Source organism: Corvus brachyrhynchos, unplaced genomic scaffold (assembly GCF_000691975.1).
Source record: "Corvus brachyrhynchos isolate BGI_N302 unplaced genomic scaffold, ASM69197v1 scaffold115, whole genome shotgun sequence".
Taxonomy (NCBI): Eukaryota; Metazoa; Chordata; class Aves; order Passeriformes; family Corvidae; genus Corvus; species Corvus brachyrhynchos.
The window spans coordinates 14521465-14542112 of record NW_008239553.1 but is presented as its reverse complement, the minus strand read 5'-3'; the positions used below and the strand labels follow the sequence as shown (position 1 = coordinate 14542112).

General features: G+C 35.3%; 1 protein-coding gene across 18 annotated transcripts in view; it reads left to right on the top strand.

Moving 5' to 3' along the window:
- RYR3 (ryanodine receptor 3) overlaps positions 1-20648 on the top strand; it is a 204435-nt gene that overhangs the window by 181776 nt on the left and 2011 nt on the right. For all 18 annotated transcript variants that reach the window (XM_017741942.1, XM_017741945.1, XM_017741940.1 and 15 more), the window contains 13 exons: positions 2550-2608; positions 4323-4491; positions 5084-5170; positions 6915-7112; positions 7697-7827; positions 10274-10316; positions 10877-11004; positions 11917-11977; positions 14013-14159; positions 15825-15959; positions 17953-18109; positions 19115-19179; positions 19283-19383. In XM_017741942.1, coding sequence (XP_017597431.1) covers positions 2550-2608; positions 4323-4491; positions 5084-5170; positions 6915-7112; positions 7697-7827; positions 10274-10316; positions 10877-11004; positions 11917-11977; positions 14013-14159; positions 15825-15959; positions 17953-18109; positions 19115-19179; positions 19283-19383 — 1481 coding nt within the window. The remainder of the gene's footprint in view (positions 1-2549; positions 2609-4322; positions 4492-5083; positions 5171-6914; positions 7113-7696; positions 7828-10273; positions 10317-10876; positions 11005-11916; positions 11978-14012; positions 14160-15824; positions 15960-17952; positions 18110-19114; positions 19180-19282; positions 19384-20648) is intronic.

Here is a 20648-nt window from a genome sequence, read left to right as displayed (position 1 = left end):
TATTTATTAAATCATTTTTATTTGTGTACTTAAAAATTACAGTCTATTAAAATCTTGTCTCATTTAGCATAAATGTAATGTGGTAGATATTTAAAAATAATATTTTAATTCAAGAATCTTGGCAGGTATAAGTAAACACTTTAGAATTTTACTAAACAATAGTTGAAGTAAATATTTTAATTCAGTTCTGAATAAATATTTTAATTCAGTTCTGAATAAACATTTTAGAATAGTCTTTGCTTTATTTTGATTTCTCACAGATGTGTTTGATACTACTGATAAAAATGCTCAGTAATTTTTGCAGATAGTTTGAGTCATTAATGGGAAGTCAGTTATTCAATTTATCCAGCTTTTACCTTTAATATGTAATCTAGTGAAACATACCAAAGCAATGCTTGCACTAATTCTATATCATGGGAATTGCTGTTCATTTCACAGTGTATATAAATGGCTCAAGTAGTCTAGTTAGAGGACTGAATATAATGATTAAGTGGAGTTCAAAGCAGAAACAGTAATGTAAGAATCAAAAATTCCCTTCAGGAAGTCACAACGTCTTTCTTAGGCAATGATAAAACACAAATGGATAGAAATAAAAATTTAGGTCTATATACTGAAAAGTATACTGATAAAGTCAATGACATTTACCATATAGCCAGAGAAACTGCAAAATAACCAATGGAAATGTATAAGATGCAGCCTGTTAGGACTTTGTTTTAACTGAGGTTCTACAGGAATTTGTGCTGAGAGTTTTGTGGGTTCACAGATTAGAAAAAAAAATAGTAGTAGTGAGATAAAAGTTTGCTGTTAAATCTAATTATTGGTAGCAGTAAAATCAAGAGATAACTGCAAAGTTGCCTTAAAATAGCAGGTAAAAATCAGTGAAGCGATGAATACAGGAGGAAAAGTTATAATTTTACCTGTAAAATGCTGCATTTTTATCTCATTGTTACTGTTTGAGTATGAAATCTTGGGAATACAATTGAGGTGTACAACAATATCAGTTCAATGATAATGTCAGTCAAGCAAACTGAAATTTTGAATTGTGGAGAAAGGAAGAGAGAGAGGAAACCCCCATATTATTTCGCTCCATAAACCTTAATTTATTTGTGTCTTGAAGACCAGGTTCCCTCATTTCAAAAAGAATGTGATAAAACTGATAAAGGTTTGGTGAAGATCAATGAGCTGTTAAAACTTTGATATGGAACAAATCTTGTGTATGGAATTAAGTAGGTTAAGGCTCTTCAGCCTGGAAAAGAGAAAACTGAGATAGCATATGCCAGAGGGATGGATAAGATGGATCAGGATTTATTCATTCTTCTACCAGCCTACCACTTAGAAGAACCAGATCATCAAATGATCTCTCAATTACCCTCCACCAGCCTGAGATCTTAGGCGAGACTCTTTGTGAAAGAGTTACACATGCATCGTTTACTGGGTGAGGTTCCACAAATAATAGGTGAGATATGCAAGGCAAGATCAACTCAATAAATTCTTTCCTATATCCTTTTCCCACGTACTTGCAAGAGAGAGTGATCCAGATGAGTAGAGGTGGGAACTTTAGATAACTGTATACATGTATTAACCAGAAGTGTAGGACCAATAGACAATTGCTGTCTAAGCACTTCACGAGAATACAGAAGAGGATTAAGAGTTAAGACAGGTTTTTGCAAAAGGCAATGGAAACAAATTTCAGCCCTTTGGATTTCTTTGTGAGTCTAGGACATCAGGGCTTGCACCTCTTGGATATCCATTGAGGCTTAGATACTCAAAAGGCATTTGAAATGAGTTTACTTTGATCTTGTAACACCAAGCCTAAAGGTGTTTGACATGCAGGCCCCAGCTTCTTTGCTGCAGTTAGCCATCTGTAAAATTGTATATTGGTTTTTCCTGATCTCAAGGGAAAGTTGTAAACACACATTTAAGAGGGTTGTGTGGTGTGCCAGTAAAGGTTTAATGAACCATCAGCCCAGCTAAGATAAACAGCTGAAAGAAAACATTGTGTAAGTAGAAGTTGTTTAAGTATTTCTCTGTTTTCAGTTGCATTACTTGATCATGGCCAAGTAATTGGGTTTTGTAATATCTGATAGTTACATAGAAATTTTTCAGATTTTTTATGATAACATTAATATATTGTTTCTTGTTTCATATTTGCAAAGAGGCAAACCAATGCTCATTTTGCACATAGTCAGCAACTCCACTGAATCTTTGTGGGTGAATTTAGTATCAGGATATGATCTGGATGTAGTTACCTTCATCCTCAGCTGGTCACATAATTTGCCTGATGACCGTGTATAATTAAGTTGTTCAGTCAACTGGACTAGTTAGAGTATTAATAATAGTATACAGAAAAAGCTATCAGAATAATTTCTGCCATTTTCATTGTTAAAATATAGCCTGAGCTCTCTCTTTTTAAAAATCTAACACTTTAAAAGTGCAAATTGCTCCAAAAATATTATTAATTATTTTGTTTGTTTCTTAGAAGACTGTAACTAAAGTTACCAGAATTTTATTTGAATGGATCCATTTGACAGTTAAAATACTTTTTGCAGATATCTGAAATTGCAAAAGAAGCTGGAACACAAAGAAAAACAGAAGCTGAGAAGGCTGAGTAAGTTAGTTTTACGAAATTCCTGCTCCACTCCTTGGTACTTCCTAATGCTAAATAATTTGGCCACAAAGAATGCAAGCAATGTTCAGTATTCAAAGAGCTTTGTGTACAATTTGTCTCATCAGTGTTTTGAAAATATACTAAGTATTTTGCAAATATACTAAAAGATGGCAGACCATCTCAGTAGGCAACACAATGGCAAGCTGATTTTTGTGGCCTTTGACAATTATGCATATACAGATCTGTGGCCATTGCCTCTTTAAGAAATCGCGTAAAAATTCCCATAACGTCCCTTAAAAATGAGCACCAGTCTTAAAAACCTTTGCAACTTATCATTACTGCTTTCTGCTTCCCCTACTACCCACCACAATTTCCATGCAACAATATTGGATCATTAAAACACAAGATTTAGCTAAACCAATCATTTCTATTTATTGCTGTTTTATCAGTTCTTGAGTTGTGAACTTGACAGCAGATACATTCCTTTGTCCAGTCACCCTGTATATGACTGCCTAAAGAATATTTAAAATAATTGCCTTGCTTTAGCAGCATCCTACTAAGGAGCATCCCGTCTGCCTGGACCTGCAGTCACATTGTAGTAACAGATTAAAATATTTGTAGAGACACACACAAGGTGTCCTAGAGATTCCTACAGCTTCAAAAGCTATACATTTCTTTTTTTTTCAATTTTGCTTCATGTTTAAAATATTTACTTCAGAGTCATTTATCTTTCTCCTCTTATTTGCCAAAATTAATTTTTTTTAAGTGTGCCATTGGGGTTAGTACTTTAGGACTGGATACACTTTGTATAGCTGGTTTGAAAACGATCCTTTTTTCCCCCTCTGTATATGCTTATATGTGTGTGTAGGAGTGCATATACATAGATATATGTGTAAACACATATATCTGTATCTAGGGATGTCTTACATGGACATGAATGTGCACATATATATGTGCTCACATGAATGAAGTTAAATTGATTCTTGGTTTCTGTTTTGAATTATCTCATTACAGTATGCCTTCAACACCACCTATGATGGTTCAACACATTTTCATTTACTATCTCTTACCTTTCAGGCCATTTATATCATATTTCTTCAATTAAAAAGTCCCCTTCTTACATTTTATTGTCACAAAATTGTTCTGATATGATTTGTCTCTAATTTTCTTGTTTTAGGCTTTTCCACCACTTATTTTTCATAAGAATGACCACTTTCTACCTCTTTTATTTTATTGGGCTTAATTTCCCAATTCCTTCTTGTCTTCTCTTGTCTGACAGGCTTAATTCTTTTCTCAAATACTTTCACAACATATTCAAATTGCCTTCAGCTTAAAAATTTGAGTTTAAATGGCTTATATTTCTGAGACTGCAATAGGGACTCTGTTAGAAGATAAGACTCATTCATAGACACTCATTATATGATTCCTACTGCAGAAGTAGTGATAAAGTGAACCACAAACTGTATTCCTTTATCTTCATTCCTAAAACTTTCAATCATACTGATGCCTCAACATTATTTCACACATATGGAAATCCAGCTTGTTGTTGTTGTTGTTGTCGTTGTTGTTAGTAACTAAATTCCTTTATTGCTAGATAGAGAATAAAAACTAAATTTCAAAACCAAAGTTTATGAATTGAAATTAATTTAAAATGAATGCATTTACAATACAGAAGTTTGGTGCCATATTTTTGTTTAGTTAACCTTTCTTCTAGCATGGAAGATGGTGAGAAACAAGATAAAGCAAAGGAAGTACAATCTGAGCAGCTAGAAGAGGGAAAAATGAAGAAAAAAAAGAGGAGGCATGGACAAAAAATTGAGAAACCAGAGGCTGTTATGGCTAACTTCTTCAAGGCTTTGGAAATTTATCAAACAAAGATACTTGTAAGTTTTTCTTAAATTCTTTAGTCATTGAATTTTTATTTACAGAACCCTTTTTTGATATTTAAAGGAAAAATGTCATCATAAGCGGAACGTTGGCATGAGTTTTCAGATGATTGTCTGTAGTCAGTCTCTTGTGATTTTATAATACTTTGTAGAGTTATGTAATTAAGTGTTTCTGTGTGTAATTTCTAACAGGACAGATTAGCCTCCTGAGCTCCTTTTTAGGAGCTCCTTATTTTCCATAATCTAACTTTTAGAATCTTTAACTCTACTTTCTATTTTTCTTAAAACCATGAAATGTTGAATTCTCTGAAAACTCTCAAGTAGTTTTTTTCCAGTATTCTAACATTTCTTTCCACACTTCTTTCTACTTCAGTCTTCTCTGACTTATAATTTTAAGGCTATTATTTTTAATTCCATTTATCATAAAATGGGAGAATAGGCTGCCAAGAAATGCCCTTGCTTATTATAACTGGTGTATGAAGGAAACACAATTATGTATTTACTGTTTTAAAAATCTTGCTATCTATTTTTCTTATTTTGATATTACTCACAGGCTACCTTTAATTCCTTTTTTTTTTTTTACTTTCAGCACTGCTTGGCAAGAAATTTTTATAACTTAAGGTTTCTTGCTCTATTTGTTGCATTTGCCATCAATTTTATTCTTCTATTTTACAAGGTAAGGTTATGCATTGTTCTTTAAATATTTTTGTTAGTACCAGAGGTTACAGTAATTTAATGTTCGTAACTATTCTGTTTTTATTTTATTCAGGCTGAATGAAAAGAGATTCATTTAATTTCTCCTTGATAGTTGAGTTTCTAGGCACTTTTTCATTTAGTCACATAAGTGTGTTATTGTTCGGATTGTTAATCTTCTTCTGGGAAAATTGAAATCGACTACAACAATTCAAGTGTCAAAACTGTTGAATTATTTTTTTTGCATTTGTTCTCAAGATATTAAGAGACTTCATCTGGCTATTCTCAGTTACTTCTCTTTTTTCATAGTAGGCTACAGTTGTTTTTGTTTAGCTCACTGATAAAGAAGGCTATACATTCATACTTTAAACCTCATCTTGAAGGTTCACCTGAACCTAGAGTTGTTTCAGGTTCTGGTGTATAACACAAGATGATACAAAGTAGAACGTCTTCAGCAGCCTCCACCATTTTTTTTCATGAATCTTCACAACCTCTATCCATGAAACAGATCAGAATTCAGTAACGAGAACTCCCATCCATAAAAGACTTATTTTTTTTTCCTTTCCATACAAATCTGAAGTCTGGGAGAAGAGTTCTGATTTATCTATATCCTAAAATCTGGCCCTTTTGATATTCCCTTCCTAGACAAAGAATGAAAGTTTTAATAAACTGATGAATCTTGTGTTTTTCAATATTACATATTCTAGTTCTGTTGCTTACAACCAAAAACTTCAACAAAAACAGCTGGATGGACATTCAGTCTAGAAATAATTGAGTCCTGATCTCAAATACCTTGAAATGCAACTCCTATAACACAGTTGCTGTCCCAGAGGCAGGGCAGGTAAAGATGCAAAAAACTCTTGGAAACTGGGCAGAATGTACTGCACATTCCAGGAGAAAGATGTCATGGCTATTTAGAGCTTCCTTCTTGTCTCTTTCTTTCCTTCCCTTCCCATAGGGTTAGAGAAGATGGACTTCAAATATACGTGTAGAATTCTGCTTTTGTCTACGCCAGTCTCCTTTTCTCCCCATTCTCTTCTGCTTCTCTTTGAGTGTGGTGGGTGACAACCGTTCTGTTGCAGAGCAAGGACAAAAGTTCGTGTCTATCAGTACAAGTCCATCTGTCATGCATAGCAAAGAGTCAGTGGGAGTCAAACAGGACTGAGCAGGACTTTAGCTTTGAGATAAAGTTGTCAAAAAAGGGCCCCTAGGGCTTTTATTTTAAAGGTCGGGTTTTTAAAGTCACTGGAAGAATTTAGGGCAGTGTGTCAGCTGATGAAATACTGTATATAATTTGTAAGCTCTAAAGGAAGTAATGAAATAAAAAGTTATGAACAGTGTACAAGTTGATTATATGAAAACTTTGCTTCTTTTTAGACTCGAGTAATCAGGAACAATGTAGATTATAAAAAACCCCTGAATTCAGTCATAATAGATAATCCTGTGATTCCTTGGTTCTTCCAAGAAATCATTTTTGCAGAGCTTGTTCATTTGTTTTAGTTTCGCTACAGCACTTTTAGAAAGATTTGTAAGCTGCCTGTATTTGCTTTTTCCAGATTTTCTTTTCAGTGACACGACATGATGTGGAGACTTCTGCTGTGCAAATGAAGGACTTTTAAAGCTACTGACTATCATCCTCCTCTGAGCAGGCTTTGCAAACACTATGCATCATGAAAGGGAAAGCTTGCATGTTTATTTTGTTTTCAATGTGCTTGAATTTTTCTCAGGTGACAGAAGAGCCCCTTGATGAAGTAGAGGAAGACTCTAATCTCTGGAACTCCTTTGCTGAAGAGGAAGAGGAGGAGGGCATGGTGTTTTTTGTTTTAGAAGAAAGTACCGGCTACATGGCACCTGCTCTAAGAGCACTGGCAGTTATTCATACTATCATCTCCTTTGTCTGTGTGATTGGATACTACTGCTTAAAGGCAAGTTCTTAATCTTACTACTAATCTATTATTTGTTAAACATTGGCTATGTCCCAAGGTGGCTGTTGGTGCTAATACTGGAATACCTATTTGTACCTAGCTGTTTAAAAATTCTCACTGTTCAATATGTAGATGTTTTGCTCCTGTATTCTGTCCAGCAGAAATTAGTTAACTTTGTCCATAGTGGTGTGTGTGTGCTTTGGATTTGTGGTTAAAACAGTGCAGGTGACACAGCCACATTTGGTTATTGCTGGACAGTGTTTGCGTAGTGTGAGGGCTCTCTCTTTGCTTTACTCACTCTGTGCATCCCTCAGCAGGCATGTTGGGAGGGGTCACAGCCAGGACAGCTGGCCTGAACCAGCCAGAAGGATATTCCATCATGCTCAGCAATAAAAAGTGGTGTGTGTGGGAGGGTTGGGGCTTGACTGTCTAGGTGGCCATTGCTCAGAGGCTGCCTAGGCATTGATCTGCCTGTGGGAGAGTCTAGTGTGATGTTGGGTCTTACATTTTTAGTGTTATAAAGAGTACTATAGGTACCAAAAATACGTAAACCGTGACAAAGATGTCCACTGTTTTTTCCACAGGTCCCTCTGGTTGTATTTAAGAGGGAAAAGGAGGTAGCTAGAAAGCTGGAATTTGATGGACTATACATAACTGAACAGCCAACTGAAGATGATATTAAAGGACAATGGGATCGCCTCGTTATAAATACTCCGTAAGTAAAATTAAGTGACTCTATGTAAACTGCTTATAATATTATAGCTCATTAAGCCACTGATCTAGAACCTTTCCTGTCCACCTTCCTTTGTTCATCTAAAGGAAAGGCATTTAACACCTTATATTACATGCTACAGTCGCATCAGATTCTAATGTGAAATCCTGTATTATCTATTTAATAAACACTACTATAACACATACATTCCACCTCCTTCTCATTTTCTAGAGTTTGCAAGGATTATGTGTTTTACCTCATAATGTCTCTCCAACACATTTCACATATTAGTCTCTAGAAAGTTCTAAAAAGACAACTTCCATCCTTTCCAGTGACTCCGTTTCACTTGTATAGTAATATTCTCCTCCCTTTCTTTCCCATTCCTTGTTAAAGAAATTTGTATATGACATGAGAAGTAAATCTAGAGAAAAATAGCAGTCCTAGAATTTGAACAGGTCTGACAGGAATTTCTGTCAAGTTGTAGGCATTAGCAAATACTGTAGTAGTCATACACGGATTCTAAGTCTCATCTGCTGTTCTGCATCAGTAAGCTGCAGCAGTCTGTAGGAGTCACATGGACAAATACAGCAAGTCAGCTCTCTTCCCTGGGAAGAATGCCCTGACTACAGGCTGTTTTTCAGAATTTACTGGTAGGTTTAGATTAGCTATAAGGAAGAAGTTCTTTACTATAACAGTGGTGAGGTACTGGAACAGGTTGCCCAGAGAAGTTGTGGATGCTCCAGCCCTGGAAGTGTTCCAGGCCAGGCTGGATGGGGCTTGGAGAAACCTGGTCTAGTGGAAGATGGCCCTGTCCAAAACAGGGGGGTTAGAACTAGGTGATCTTTATGGTCCCTTCCATCTATGCTTCTATGATTAGAATCTCTAAAATACTGGAGATTCTTGAATGCTTTGTTTTCCTAAACCTAAGTTTCAAGAATTTTTCTTAATTTCATTCAGCAGTATGGACTAGCACATGCTATTAAAGTTACAACAGAAGGTAATTGGGAAACTGGGGTGCTTGCTTATTTTCCAACCATTTTTTTTCACTACTGATAGCAACCCATCTAGATATCCAGTAATTTTATTTTCAGCAAAAAGAAGCACGAATTAATTAAATATATTGTCAACTTTTCCCTAATGACATGCTGTAAAGTTTGTTCTCAGCATGTTGCACTGTCTACTGAAGTTAAATGAAAGACTAAGGCTAATTTAAGCAGGCTAATCCTTCCCTCTGATGTTAACTGAGTCTCGAAGTTTAGTGCAGGTACTGTATGATCAGAATAACCACTGGTGGAGGGTACCCAGTGTTCTATATAAACTGAAATTTGCTTTCTGTAAGTGAAAAAAATTAATTAAAAATGCAAAAGAGGTACTCTGATGAATTATTAGATGTTTGTGGTAAAAGAGATAGACACAAGCTGGCTACACGATGACATATTTTGCTTACAAGCCTGAGAAATCAAGAGAAGAAATACTACAGAGCATTGGACTAGAATATACCATCCATCTGAGTCACGAGAAGCATTTGCCTTTATCTGGAATAATTTCATTCAGAATTCCAATTCAGGAAGGTAAAAATTCTAGCATAGTAGTTGGGAAGTTCTAGCATAGTAGTTGGGAAGTTTGCCTCACATCCCAGCAGAATGGTGTTCTGGAATCTCATTTTTCTGTTGCTAGCACTTACTTTCTTTTACCAATACCGTCTTTTAGTTTAAGCAGTTATTTTTCTCTTTTACATTCCTGCATATTTTCTCAACTCAGTGTTATTTCCAGGAAATAAATTTTGTAGTGTTTCCTGCTAATTGGCATTCCTCAAAACTGACATAATATACAGTAAGATCATTAGAAGGGGGAGATCCTGGATACTGCTATATATATATTTGCTATATATTGGCAAATTATCCTCTTGAATTTCCTTGGCAGGTTTAATATTTCTAGATTTCTGTTGGCAAACTGTTGACTGGTTCTCAAGTGCTCAGCCTCTATTTGAAATGTAATCCAATGAACACAATAATTATTTATGCTTCAAAATTCTCTTATTTTCCTCTGAAAATCGTTGTCTGGTTTGATTTTTATGGCTACGAGTGATAAAGTATTTATTTAGGAGATGAATGATATTACAGTGACTAACCTGCTATTATGGAATTGTTGGGCTTATTAGGTGATAATATTTAGCATGCTGTCCTTTTGTAGCCAGTCATATTTGTGCATGGGAAAAAGAAAGGGGGTGTGGAGGGGGCAGATGATATTGCAGCAAAATATGATTAACAACAGCTGTTGTTCACATGAAAAGAAATCATTCTCATAATTTGAAGTGCAGTGAGTGAAAAAAATTATACCAAACTTTGCAATGATCAGGAACATGGTATTTTCTCCCTTTTTTTTTGTTTGTTTTTTCTTTCCTTTAACAAGTTAAATAACTTGAAATATCTTTGCCTTATCTATGTAGGTCCTTCCCTAACAATTACTGGGACAAATTTGTGAAACGGAAGGTAGGCTTTTTATATTTCTATTATGTTTTTCAGAGCAATAATCCACTATTTGGTTAATTTGGATATCCGTATAATACCTTCTGTACACATAAATACAGAAATAACTGAGAACTGAAATTTGTTTCATGGAAGTTATTGTTATGTCAAATGTCTCAGTGAACAGGCAGCTGTGGCGTAGGTGGGAGGAGGGAGGAAGACAGAAGGCTGTGGTTTCCTTCCTAGACTCAGACATATGAAATAACTTTGTGCTGTCAATCTGCCAGCGGGTCTAATTTACAATCATTGTCATCTTTAGTATACAAAGCCCCCTCATTGCCCTAAAAAAAGAAAAACATGCCAGCTTAAATGACAGAAAATTATACATAAGTTTTCAGATAATAGCCTTTAATGCTTCTATTTTTCTTTTTCATGCTCCCCTCTTTTCCTGGGAGTTCTTACTGTTCTAGTAGTGTTAATTGTGGAGGACTTTTTTTTTTAATTCCTGACAACTACTGGTCTAAAGTAGGTGAATGTCACTGAGGACTTCCACTGAGCAAAAGCTTCTCTTCTTCCATTTTCAGGTTATCAACAAGTATGGAGACTTATATGGAGCAGAGCGCATTGCAGAACTTCTGGGTTTGGACAAAAGTGCCCTTGATTTTAGTCCAGTGGAAGAGAGCGAACCAGAAGAGGCATCTCTTGTGTCATGGTATGACTTCTGAACTTCACAGACAAATTATGTGTTGGTGTATCTTCACCATCAAAGATAAAAATGGATTTAATTTTGAAACTGTCGTGATGTTTTCCTCAGCATGGAAAATTCAAATGGATAAGTCTTCCTAGTGTGGAAGTAAAATAAAATAGCTTTTTGTTTGTTCTAAACCACAGTTGTGTTATAAAAGTAAGAAAAAAAAATCAGTGAATTTATGCTGACTGATATAGTTGGCCACTCTTCTAAACAATTATTAATGCAGCATTTAAAAGGTCTTACAACAGAGTTTATAAAAAATAATTGATAATATTGATAATAACTACCTAGATAACAGGTGTCTAGTACAGATTCAGAGATGTTTTCCTGACTTAATCAGTCAGTCAGGATGAGAGTTTGAAAGTGTCCCAGTCCCAAGTGATTTATGCTCCTACAAGAGTTGGTTTTCTCAACCAACGTAAGATGCACAAGAAAGATTTCCCTTTGCACACCATCCAATGGCTAATAAAATATTTAGAATATTGCAGAAGGCATTACCTTTTCTCTTGGTTATTCTGGCAATATTTTACACTAGACAGAACACTTATCTCTTGAATTCAAGCAACCTGCGGTCCACATTTCACTACTTTTGGCAAACATTTTAATTTTTTAAGTCTGGAATATGGCAGTATCACTTTTCCTGAAATTGTTACATCAGTTTTGTTGGTTTAGAAACTCTTTATGGGTGCTCAGAATTAATGAATAGTTTCTTAAAAATGAAGAACCCGGATCACGCAAAAAATGAACAGTTAATTTATATCACCACCTTCAGCAAAAAAATGTGAAGTGCCAAAACTAGTTTGCTGTTTATAAATACAGTATTCAATACTTATTTTTGACATTTATGTATTTCAAAAATTTTGTGTTTCTTAGGCTAAGCTCCATTGATACAAAGTACCACATTTGGAAGCTTGGAGTTGTTTTCACTGATAACGTGAGTATGTTAGCCTAGGAGAATATGCTTTGATTTACTCTAAACATGGTTATATGTCTTCCATCATCTGCTTTTATTTTAAACAAACATACACAAATAATATTGCATTACAGAGCCATTTTAAAATATTTTTTTTTCTGTCTTGTGTTGTAGCAAATTGCTTTAATTTATGTCAGAATTTTATTTGTGGTTCTAAAGGGCAATATGCACCTCCTCACCACTGATACAATGTCAGCATTTCAGAAGTTAATGGGGCATTCATTTAATTTTGTAGAAATCAATCTAGCAACCAAAGGTGTCTTTTCTCAAAATCAAGCACAGTGTACAAAAAGATATCCTTTTTTATACTTTAATAATGTGTTTGACATGACTGGTTAATTCTTACCTTTCAAACCTTCTCCTTTGGAAGAACTATGTTTAGTTAAATTTTTTTTTTTTTTTTGGTGAGCATTCCCAAACAAACAAGAAGGTCAAGGTGAATCAATCAAATGACAATGTCCTAAATTCCTTGTGCACTGAAAGCACACTGAGCCATTTTTCCTCAGTATAAGTTTTGACATCAAAGTGGGTTCAGGTTCACTGCTTGTTAGAAGAATAAGCTGTGTTATGTGCCTTAGGTTTTGTGGGCGTCCTGGGTGACGTGGTCTAAGACTTCAACAAAGTGTCTCGAGAGTAACACATTACCACATTTTTCCATCCAGAATCAGTATTAAAATTTAAAGTACTGTGTCACAAACTCCTCAACCAAAACAGTTTCACAGTAGAGGTTATTGATGTTAATAATATCATTATTATTTAATTTTAAATTTATATTTTAAATGTTTATTTAAATATTTTATATGCATCTAAATTATGTATTTAAATATGTAAAAATAGAGATCTCAGCGTAACTAAGCAATAAATGCTCCTTAAATGAACAGTGGAGAGGATGAGAGACAGAGTAAGTCTTTTTGAATATGTAAAATGGAATTATTACATTCAGACTGTGATTCAAATCAGATCATGAGAATATTACTTTATTTCATAACTGTTGTGGACAGAATTAAATCTTTGGACACAGTTTCTCAGGGAGGTGCTGCTGTTGAGTCACGAGGTACAGGAAGGACCCCCTTCTTTCTAAACTCCTCAGAGAGGAGTCTGGGTGTGGCTGCATCCAATCTTAGTCTCAGACTTGGACAATGGTTTATGTCTAAAGGTGTAATTGATCCTTTATACAACTTTGTCCTGCAGAGTTAAGGATGGCAAACCAAATATACTTGTATAGGTAAAATAAGTGGTTTATTTCAATTGATTATGATAATGATTAGACTAAAGGACGTTTTAATCAGAATTATATACTGCACAGTAAAGATGGTTATAACTGCTATTAAAGTAAATTATTTATTAAATTAATGGTTTAAAAGGTAGCTTAATAATTATTTGTTGCTGCCCTTGCACAATTATTGTTATGTTACTTGCCAATATCAGTGACAGTGGGCAAACCTCTTTGGTTCAGCCTCAAGGAGTAACCCTGGGGAGCGTTCCCACTCAAGTAAAGAATCTACACACACACCCCTGGGAGTGCAAGAAATCCCTGCCATTAAAAAAGTAGGACTGAGCTTTTACAACATAAAGTGATTGACTGGAACTCATATATTCCCAGGCTAGTCATGCTAGCAGAGCACCATTCATCTTAAAATAAGTTATTAGTACTATCACTCCTTGGGTGCTCTATCAGGAAACACCTGCCTTCCACAGCCCTGCCAGTGCCAGTAGCTGTCAGGACACACACGGTTTTCACATCCTTGTGATGTCTATTTTTGGGGTTGTTGAATGAGGCTGGTCTCAGCGTTTTTCAACAGCAAAAGCAGTGTGACATCCCCCTCCATCACTGGTAATTTTCAAAAGCTGGATGAAGTTTAAGCTGTTTCTTCCCCACATAGGCAAAGTGTCCTGTTACAACAACTTGAGTGACTTAAAAAAACAGCTGTGTTCTGGGTCCAATAATCCATATCAGTGCCTGCTAACCCTCTGTCACTTTTCACTTTCTCTGCAGTCATTTTTATACTTAGCTTGGTACACAACTATGTCTATCCTTGGGCACTACAACAACTTCTTCTTTGCTGCTCATCTTCTGGATATTGCTATGGGTTTTAAGACATTGCGAACTATTTTGTCTTCAGTTACTCACAATGGCAAACAGGTTAGTGCTACATGCAAAGGTCTGAAAAGAAATACACTTTGTAAAAGTACTGGAAAAAATTTGTTGTACCAGAAATATAGGAATGGAATTCATTTTTATCATTATATGATTGATCATCTCTTCTGCAACACAATACATGTTAAACTCCATGAAATTATAACAATCTGTACCCACCAAGTGCTGATAGATAAAGAAGTTTCATACACAATAGAAAACACATCATTTTAGAAAAAATACAGGAGTATGAATTACTACCTAACCAGCTCCTTCTATATTCTCAATGACGAGCTGATTGGTGACAAATACTAAGAATACACAAGTCCTCCTTAGCTACAACAGTAATAATGATCTAGGCATTGAGATTTCAATACTTGGCTAATAAGAATGTGCTTAAAGGTGTGGGCATTCTGCACTGTGAAACACAGTTCTATATCACTTTGTCATGCAAAAATCAGGTTAATAAAGTGTATTTCTAAAACTGATTGTTAAAATTTCTGCAGGGAATCATTCTCTGATCTCCAAAGACTCCATGTTCCTAGCTAGCATAACAACAAAAAACAAGCTTTACAGTTTTTAACTTACATTTAAGAAATCTAATTTCCCCAAAATATAATTTCAAACACACACATTCCATTCCTTCCCAAATGCAGTAACATATATTCTAAGCCCACTCCTATGCCCTGCTAGATTTGTCAAAACATTTTAAACCACATGATGTTTTGGAAGAGGCATAAAAATATACCCACACAAGGTGATGATGTGTATCATTACACAAACAATTGAAATCTCTGGCTTTATCCTGTTTATTTTACTTTAGGATGACCAAATTCATATTAATGATTGTTATGATTTATATATTTTTTTATGAATTCTTTTTTAAATGTAATTGTCAAAACTGAGCATAGTTGACAAAACTCTTTCAACCCAAGACCATGGTTTTTTGTTACATTCTTAACAAGCAAAGATTAGTTTTTGTAATCCTGTTGCTTTTCTGGCTAGTAGATATGAACACTGAAAGACAGCTGCAGATCTCTGAAATGAAATGTTCACTTTGGGAATATGCTGACAGATCTGCAGACAGTGATAATTGACCAGCTTGTCCTTCAATGCTCTCATGTTTCTTTTAAAAGAGTAAATACTGGTTGTTGCATTTTTTAAAATACGTATCTTTCAGAAACTCCTCTCCAGAGCTGTATCTTCTAGCAGCAACTTCAACAGAGAATATAATCTAGTCTCATTAACTGCTAAACCTTTTCACCTAATGGTTTAATTTCCTTAAAAGCAGGACCTGGAAATGACTTACTCTTATCTAAAAACTTTTCTATCCATTTTACTAATAGCTTTGCTGAACAGCTTTAGAACAGAAAGTAGACTATGATGTCATTATAAGTCCTAATAAATCCCAGTTGAAATTATTTGTCAAATTATCCAAAGGGTTTTATTTTTAATACTTAATTTTTATTGTATATCCAGTGTTTCAAGTTACTATAATTTAACTTTTAAACTAGAGAGTGTAAAAATTGCTTTGGTGGTACACACATAACTGCTATCTTTAGTTTCCTTATTGGGATAGGTACAATATGACCCATTTCAATATTTAAGGCAATGCACCAAGCTGGTATGTCTCTTCTATTCTCTATTTTCATGTCATGTCTCCACACACAGCTTGTGCTTACTGTGGGACTCCTTGCTGTAGTAGTGTACCTTTACACTGTGGTCGCCTTCAACTTCTTCCGCAAATTCTACAACAAAAGTGAAGATGAAGATGAACCAGACATGAAGTGTGATGACATGATGACGGTAACTAAAACACTACCTGCATGCCTCAAATGTCATCCTGAATTTTCAAATGGATACTTTAGACAGAACGATACATAAGGAGCGATGTGTCTGTTGTTAAATCCATTGGGTTCTTCTTCTTGATAAATGTCATTTTGGAAATATGAACAGTCTTGAAGTTCCTTCTGCATTCTCCAATAGTCTAAACTCGACAGCAAATAGATGACACATAGGAAGATATTCTGAATTTTTCTCCTGCATACTGTGGTATATGATTTGCTGCAATGCTTTTGCAGCTGAGGATGGCAAAGCCTCAAAGTAAAAAAGTAAAAAGTAACCCTCAAAGTAAAAAAGGAATTTCTTGACAAACTGGTCAGAGCTGCTCTTTCTTCCGAAAAGAAGCTGTGTGGTCGCAACACAAATAAACCCCATTTGTTTCCAATGTTTGCAAATGTCCTGTCCTTACTTGGCTTATATGAATTATATGATGTTATTAGCAGCAGTTATAAAAGCCTGCTCCAAAATTACAATTAGTAATTTAGTCATGAAGAAGGAAGTCAAGGGTGAAAAAGCAGAAATTACAACTTATTATGGGTGATAATCTTATGACACCAATTTATGATCTGATTTCCACCTATTGCCACTGAATGTTATTTCTGTCAAAATAGCACATACAGATACATATTAATATATGAAGACGATTTGATTTTCTTACTGTATACAGAAAACACAAATTCAGGTATTAAAAACATAATATTCTGAGTTTGTGGCCAGTTAGTATCTCCCATGGAACAGAAACGCTCTCTGCCCTGCATTACACACCAAAGACAGAATAAAATACCTCAGAACAGAGTTGTACCATAGACTTCACAGAATGATCTTCCCTATTCTTGAACTTTCTCTTAAACAGTGCAGGTTAGACATGCAAATTACAGAAATTATGAAACCTGCCCAAACTTTGTGAGCTGGATACTATGGTCAGGTCATAAAATTGGTGTAGGAATAATTAGAGTAATAAAACTATACTACATTTTAAACCACTCTATCAAGTGAGGTAAATAAATTCTAAGTTATATTTTTAAATTAAACACATACTAGCATCTTAAGTCATCAGTAAAATCACACTATAAAAATGGATGTATAGTTCTGTTTAGTGTTTGCTAATGCCAGGTTTTATACTCATTATTTAACATCCACTGCTGTCTAATGTGACTCCAGAAAACTGGCTGTGCTTAGAGATTGATATTGTTTTGAACCCACACTGTATGGCTGAAGGCGGTTTTCAAGGTTCTGTAGCCAGTCATACAGGAATATCAGTAGTTTATCACTCCTGCAGAAGATTCCATTCCAATGTACTTACATAGACTAAATATACAGATTATCAAAGATTTTTCTATTAAGATTTGTATCTTCAAAAAATATGACAACAATACTTTTGTAAAGTGATTTCATCTGCATTGAACTGAACACAGGTAGTTTCACAGATCACAACTAATTTACAGTATAATAAACCAGAAATCTAGTATTGCAAAATTAAATTATCCAGAAACTACCTACACACAGGTAGATCTACTTGTTGTGAATATCCCACTGTTTATTTCATGGCACTACTCTCCACATTTCTAAACTTCACTGCGAGACTTTAAAAGATGTTATCTGCCAAGTCAGAGCAAGGCGGAACCTTAGCAATAAATATAAGGAGTTGAATACAGTAACAAATACAAGAAAAATACCCCCAAAATGGTCTGGAAGTTAGACCCAGGGAGTGAGGAGTGGGTAACAGCTGATGTTGACTCCCCCTCTTAGTAAGTGTACCTGAAGGTGGAATCACATTAGTTAAGAAAGTAACAGATTTTGGGTGCAGTGTGTTTGATACATGAGAAATTATATTATGTGTTCTTGTTAATATAAATTGTCAAGAGAATTAGCAGAGCAGAATAATTTTAAAAAAAGAAAAACCCCAACAGAATAATTCATAGTAAATATATATGTAATTTTTCTCTCTCTTTTTTAGTGTTACCTGTTCCACATGTATGTTGGTGTAAGAGCTGGTGGTGGCATTGGAGATGAAATTGAGGATCCTGCTGGAGACCCTTATGAAATGTATCGAATTGTCTTTGACATCACATTTTTCTTCTTTGTCATTGTTATCCTATTGGCCATTATTCAAGGTACCATCACTTACCTTAATAGACATTCTTCAAAATTAGTTCATCATTGTAAAACATATTTATGTCTGAGGTAAATTTACCAGTATTGCTATAAAGACTTATTTCTGAGTTTATAAAATCATTAATTCTGCAAGTAAGAATTTTATATTAATTCATACATTATATGCCTTTTCCCAAGTACTACGCAAAGTGTAAGGAATGTAACTTACCTGGGTTGCAGTGTTTATGAACACTTTTACTGCTATCCAGCAGTGATGAAGCTTGTGCAGGATCACTGTTCTCCTATACTAAGAATTTAAACCTGGGAGAGCCTTGCTGAAGACACTCTTCCCACTTTTAGCCTGGAATCACCACAGCTGGGGAATGGAGACTTTCTTGTTGGAAAGGGTAAATGACATGGAGAGAGTCACCATGGCCGCATAGCCATTTCCTCATTTCTTTAGAGGTTGATTTACAGTTGTAATTGGTTTGCAGTTGTGGTTTACAGCAAGCAAGACCCCTCTTCAGTGATGGGCAGCATTCAACACTCATTGCACAAAATCTCTAAGGCTGTTAGGAAAAAACCCCACTGTTTTATGGCAACCTGGTGGCAAAGAAAAAATGTAACACATCTATACAGAGGAAAAGTTACAAATGTCACAGTCCCCAGAATGATCCAGTTCTTTTCTTAAAATGTTGAAAGCGGAGGAGTAATGCTTCAAATGTGACACAGACTCACAAACTGGCCAAGGTAGGCTGGGGGAGCAGAGCTGTCTTTGGTTGAACAAGACTTGGGATACAAGAATTTCATGAGAAGAGTGAAAATTAATTTCATTCATGGGAACAAAAAAAGACGAGTTTATGTAAGGTTAAATGGACTATAATAAAGCCCCAAAACGTCTTTCTACTCTCAAGAGTATGTACAAATACATTAAATCCTAGACAGTGGAGGATGCCTGACTGACATTACTTGCAATATGAATATTGCTAAGTACTGAAGTGTTGCTACTTTTCTATTTTAAATAGGTCTGATTATTGATGCTTTTGGTGAATTAAGAGACCAGCAAGAACAAGTGAGGGAAGACATGGAGGTAGGAAGCACATTACATTTTTCATTGCTCTTCTTCATCTAGATTGTCACCAATTAGAGCCTTTGAGTTAAAATTCATCTCTAATCACAACTTTTGCTTTCAGACCAAATGCTTTATTTGTGGAATCGGCAATGACTACTTTGACACAACCCCACATGGTTTTGAAACACATACTTTGCAAGAACATAACTTGGCAAACTATTTGTAAGTACATTTTACAATTGGAACTGTGATAAAGAGACCTGTCAGATGTAGTGTAATTTAGGTGCACACATTGCTGAAAATCCCAAGACAGAATGCTATAAAACTGAGGAATATCTCCTCTCCTTTCTGGTCTCTGCTCCACTATTCCACACTGCTGGTTATCTTTGAAGTGCTCACCTTACACATAGGTACCTTAGTAGAATGAGACCAGAAGGCATATCAACTCCTTATTCTGCTGGAAGGAAAGCTAGATATGGGGAAGGATAGCAGACAGTTCAATATGTTGCTTTAGTTTGGGAGTTTTGATTGTGACTTGGAAATGCTGACGAGATCACAATTTGACAAAAAAGAAAACCTAAACCCAAGCAAAGCAAATAAAGGCGCTTGTAGAAAGTTCTTGAAAGATAAGCACCAAAAAATAATTAACAACTCTGGTCCTATAGTTTTTAGTGACACCTTGAAGCACTCAGCAGCTCTACATGTTTAGACTATACCTGACTCCCAAAAGAGTGCTTTTCCACTTTCATTAGTAAATATAGAGCAGACCTAAGAGGATATTTAAGTTACTCTTGTTGCTTTAGTTACAACTACAAAGATAACTAATTATATGAGCATTGTGCCAGCAGAATGAAAGGAGAGGCAGGTGAAACCTTATAGCATTCTGGCTTTCCAGTACTGCATCTGAACTTCTTTAAAAAAAAAAAAAAATCAATTGCCTAATGTGATGCAAATTTCCATTGATAGCCATAGTTTTAGCAGTCTACAACATCCAAGCTTTTCTTACTATATTGAATTGCTTAGTTGGTACATGAGAACCTCTAATTTACTGTAAGTTAAAAATGGCCATTTCCTTCATAATAGAATACATAGTGGACAAGGTTACCCTTTAATTAGACAACTGCTAAAATCAGTGTACTTTCCTTCCTTCACAATGAAAGCACATACTAAGCCTAATTCCAAATGCACTGCATCGAAAGTATCCATGTGTAGTATTACCTCTAAGCAGACCACACTTCGTTTTCCACAATCTTCCTAATTAGTTCAAGCTCTCAACATTTGACTGAGCACAGGTGTTGGGGAAGGATAGGCTCAGCCTGCGAGCTGTATACCAGGAGTGCTCAGAATTCCTGGTGCAGCTCAGTATTTACCACACTTCTACTTCCCATGCAGTAGCCATAGTAACTTCTTCCAAGGTGAGATATTGGAGCATATGTGCACAGAATTTGGCATATGCCTAATTCAGGTATTGCTCCTCACACTGAAAC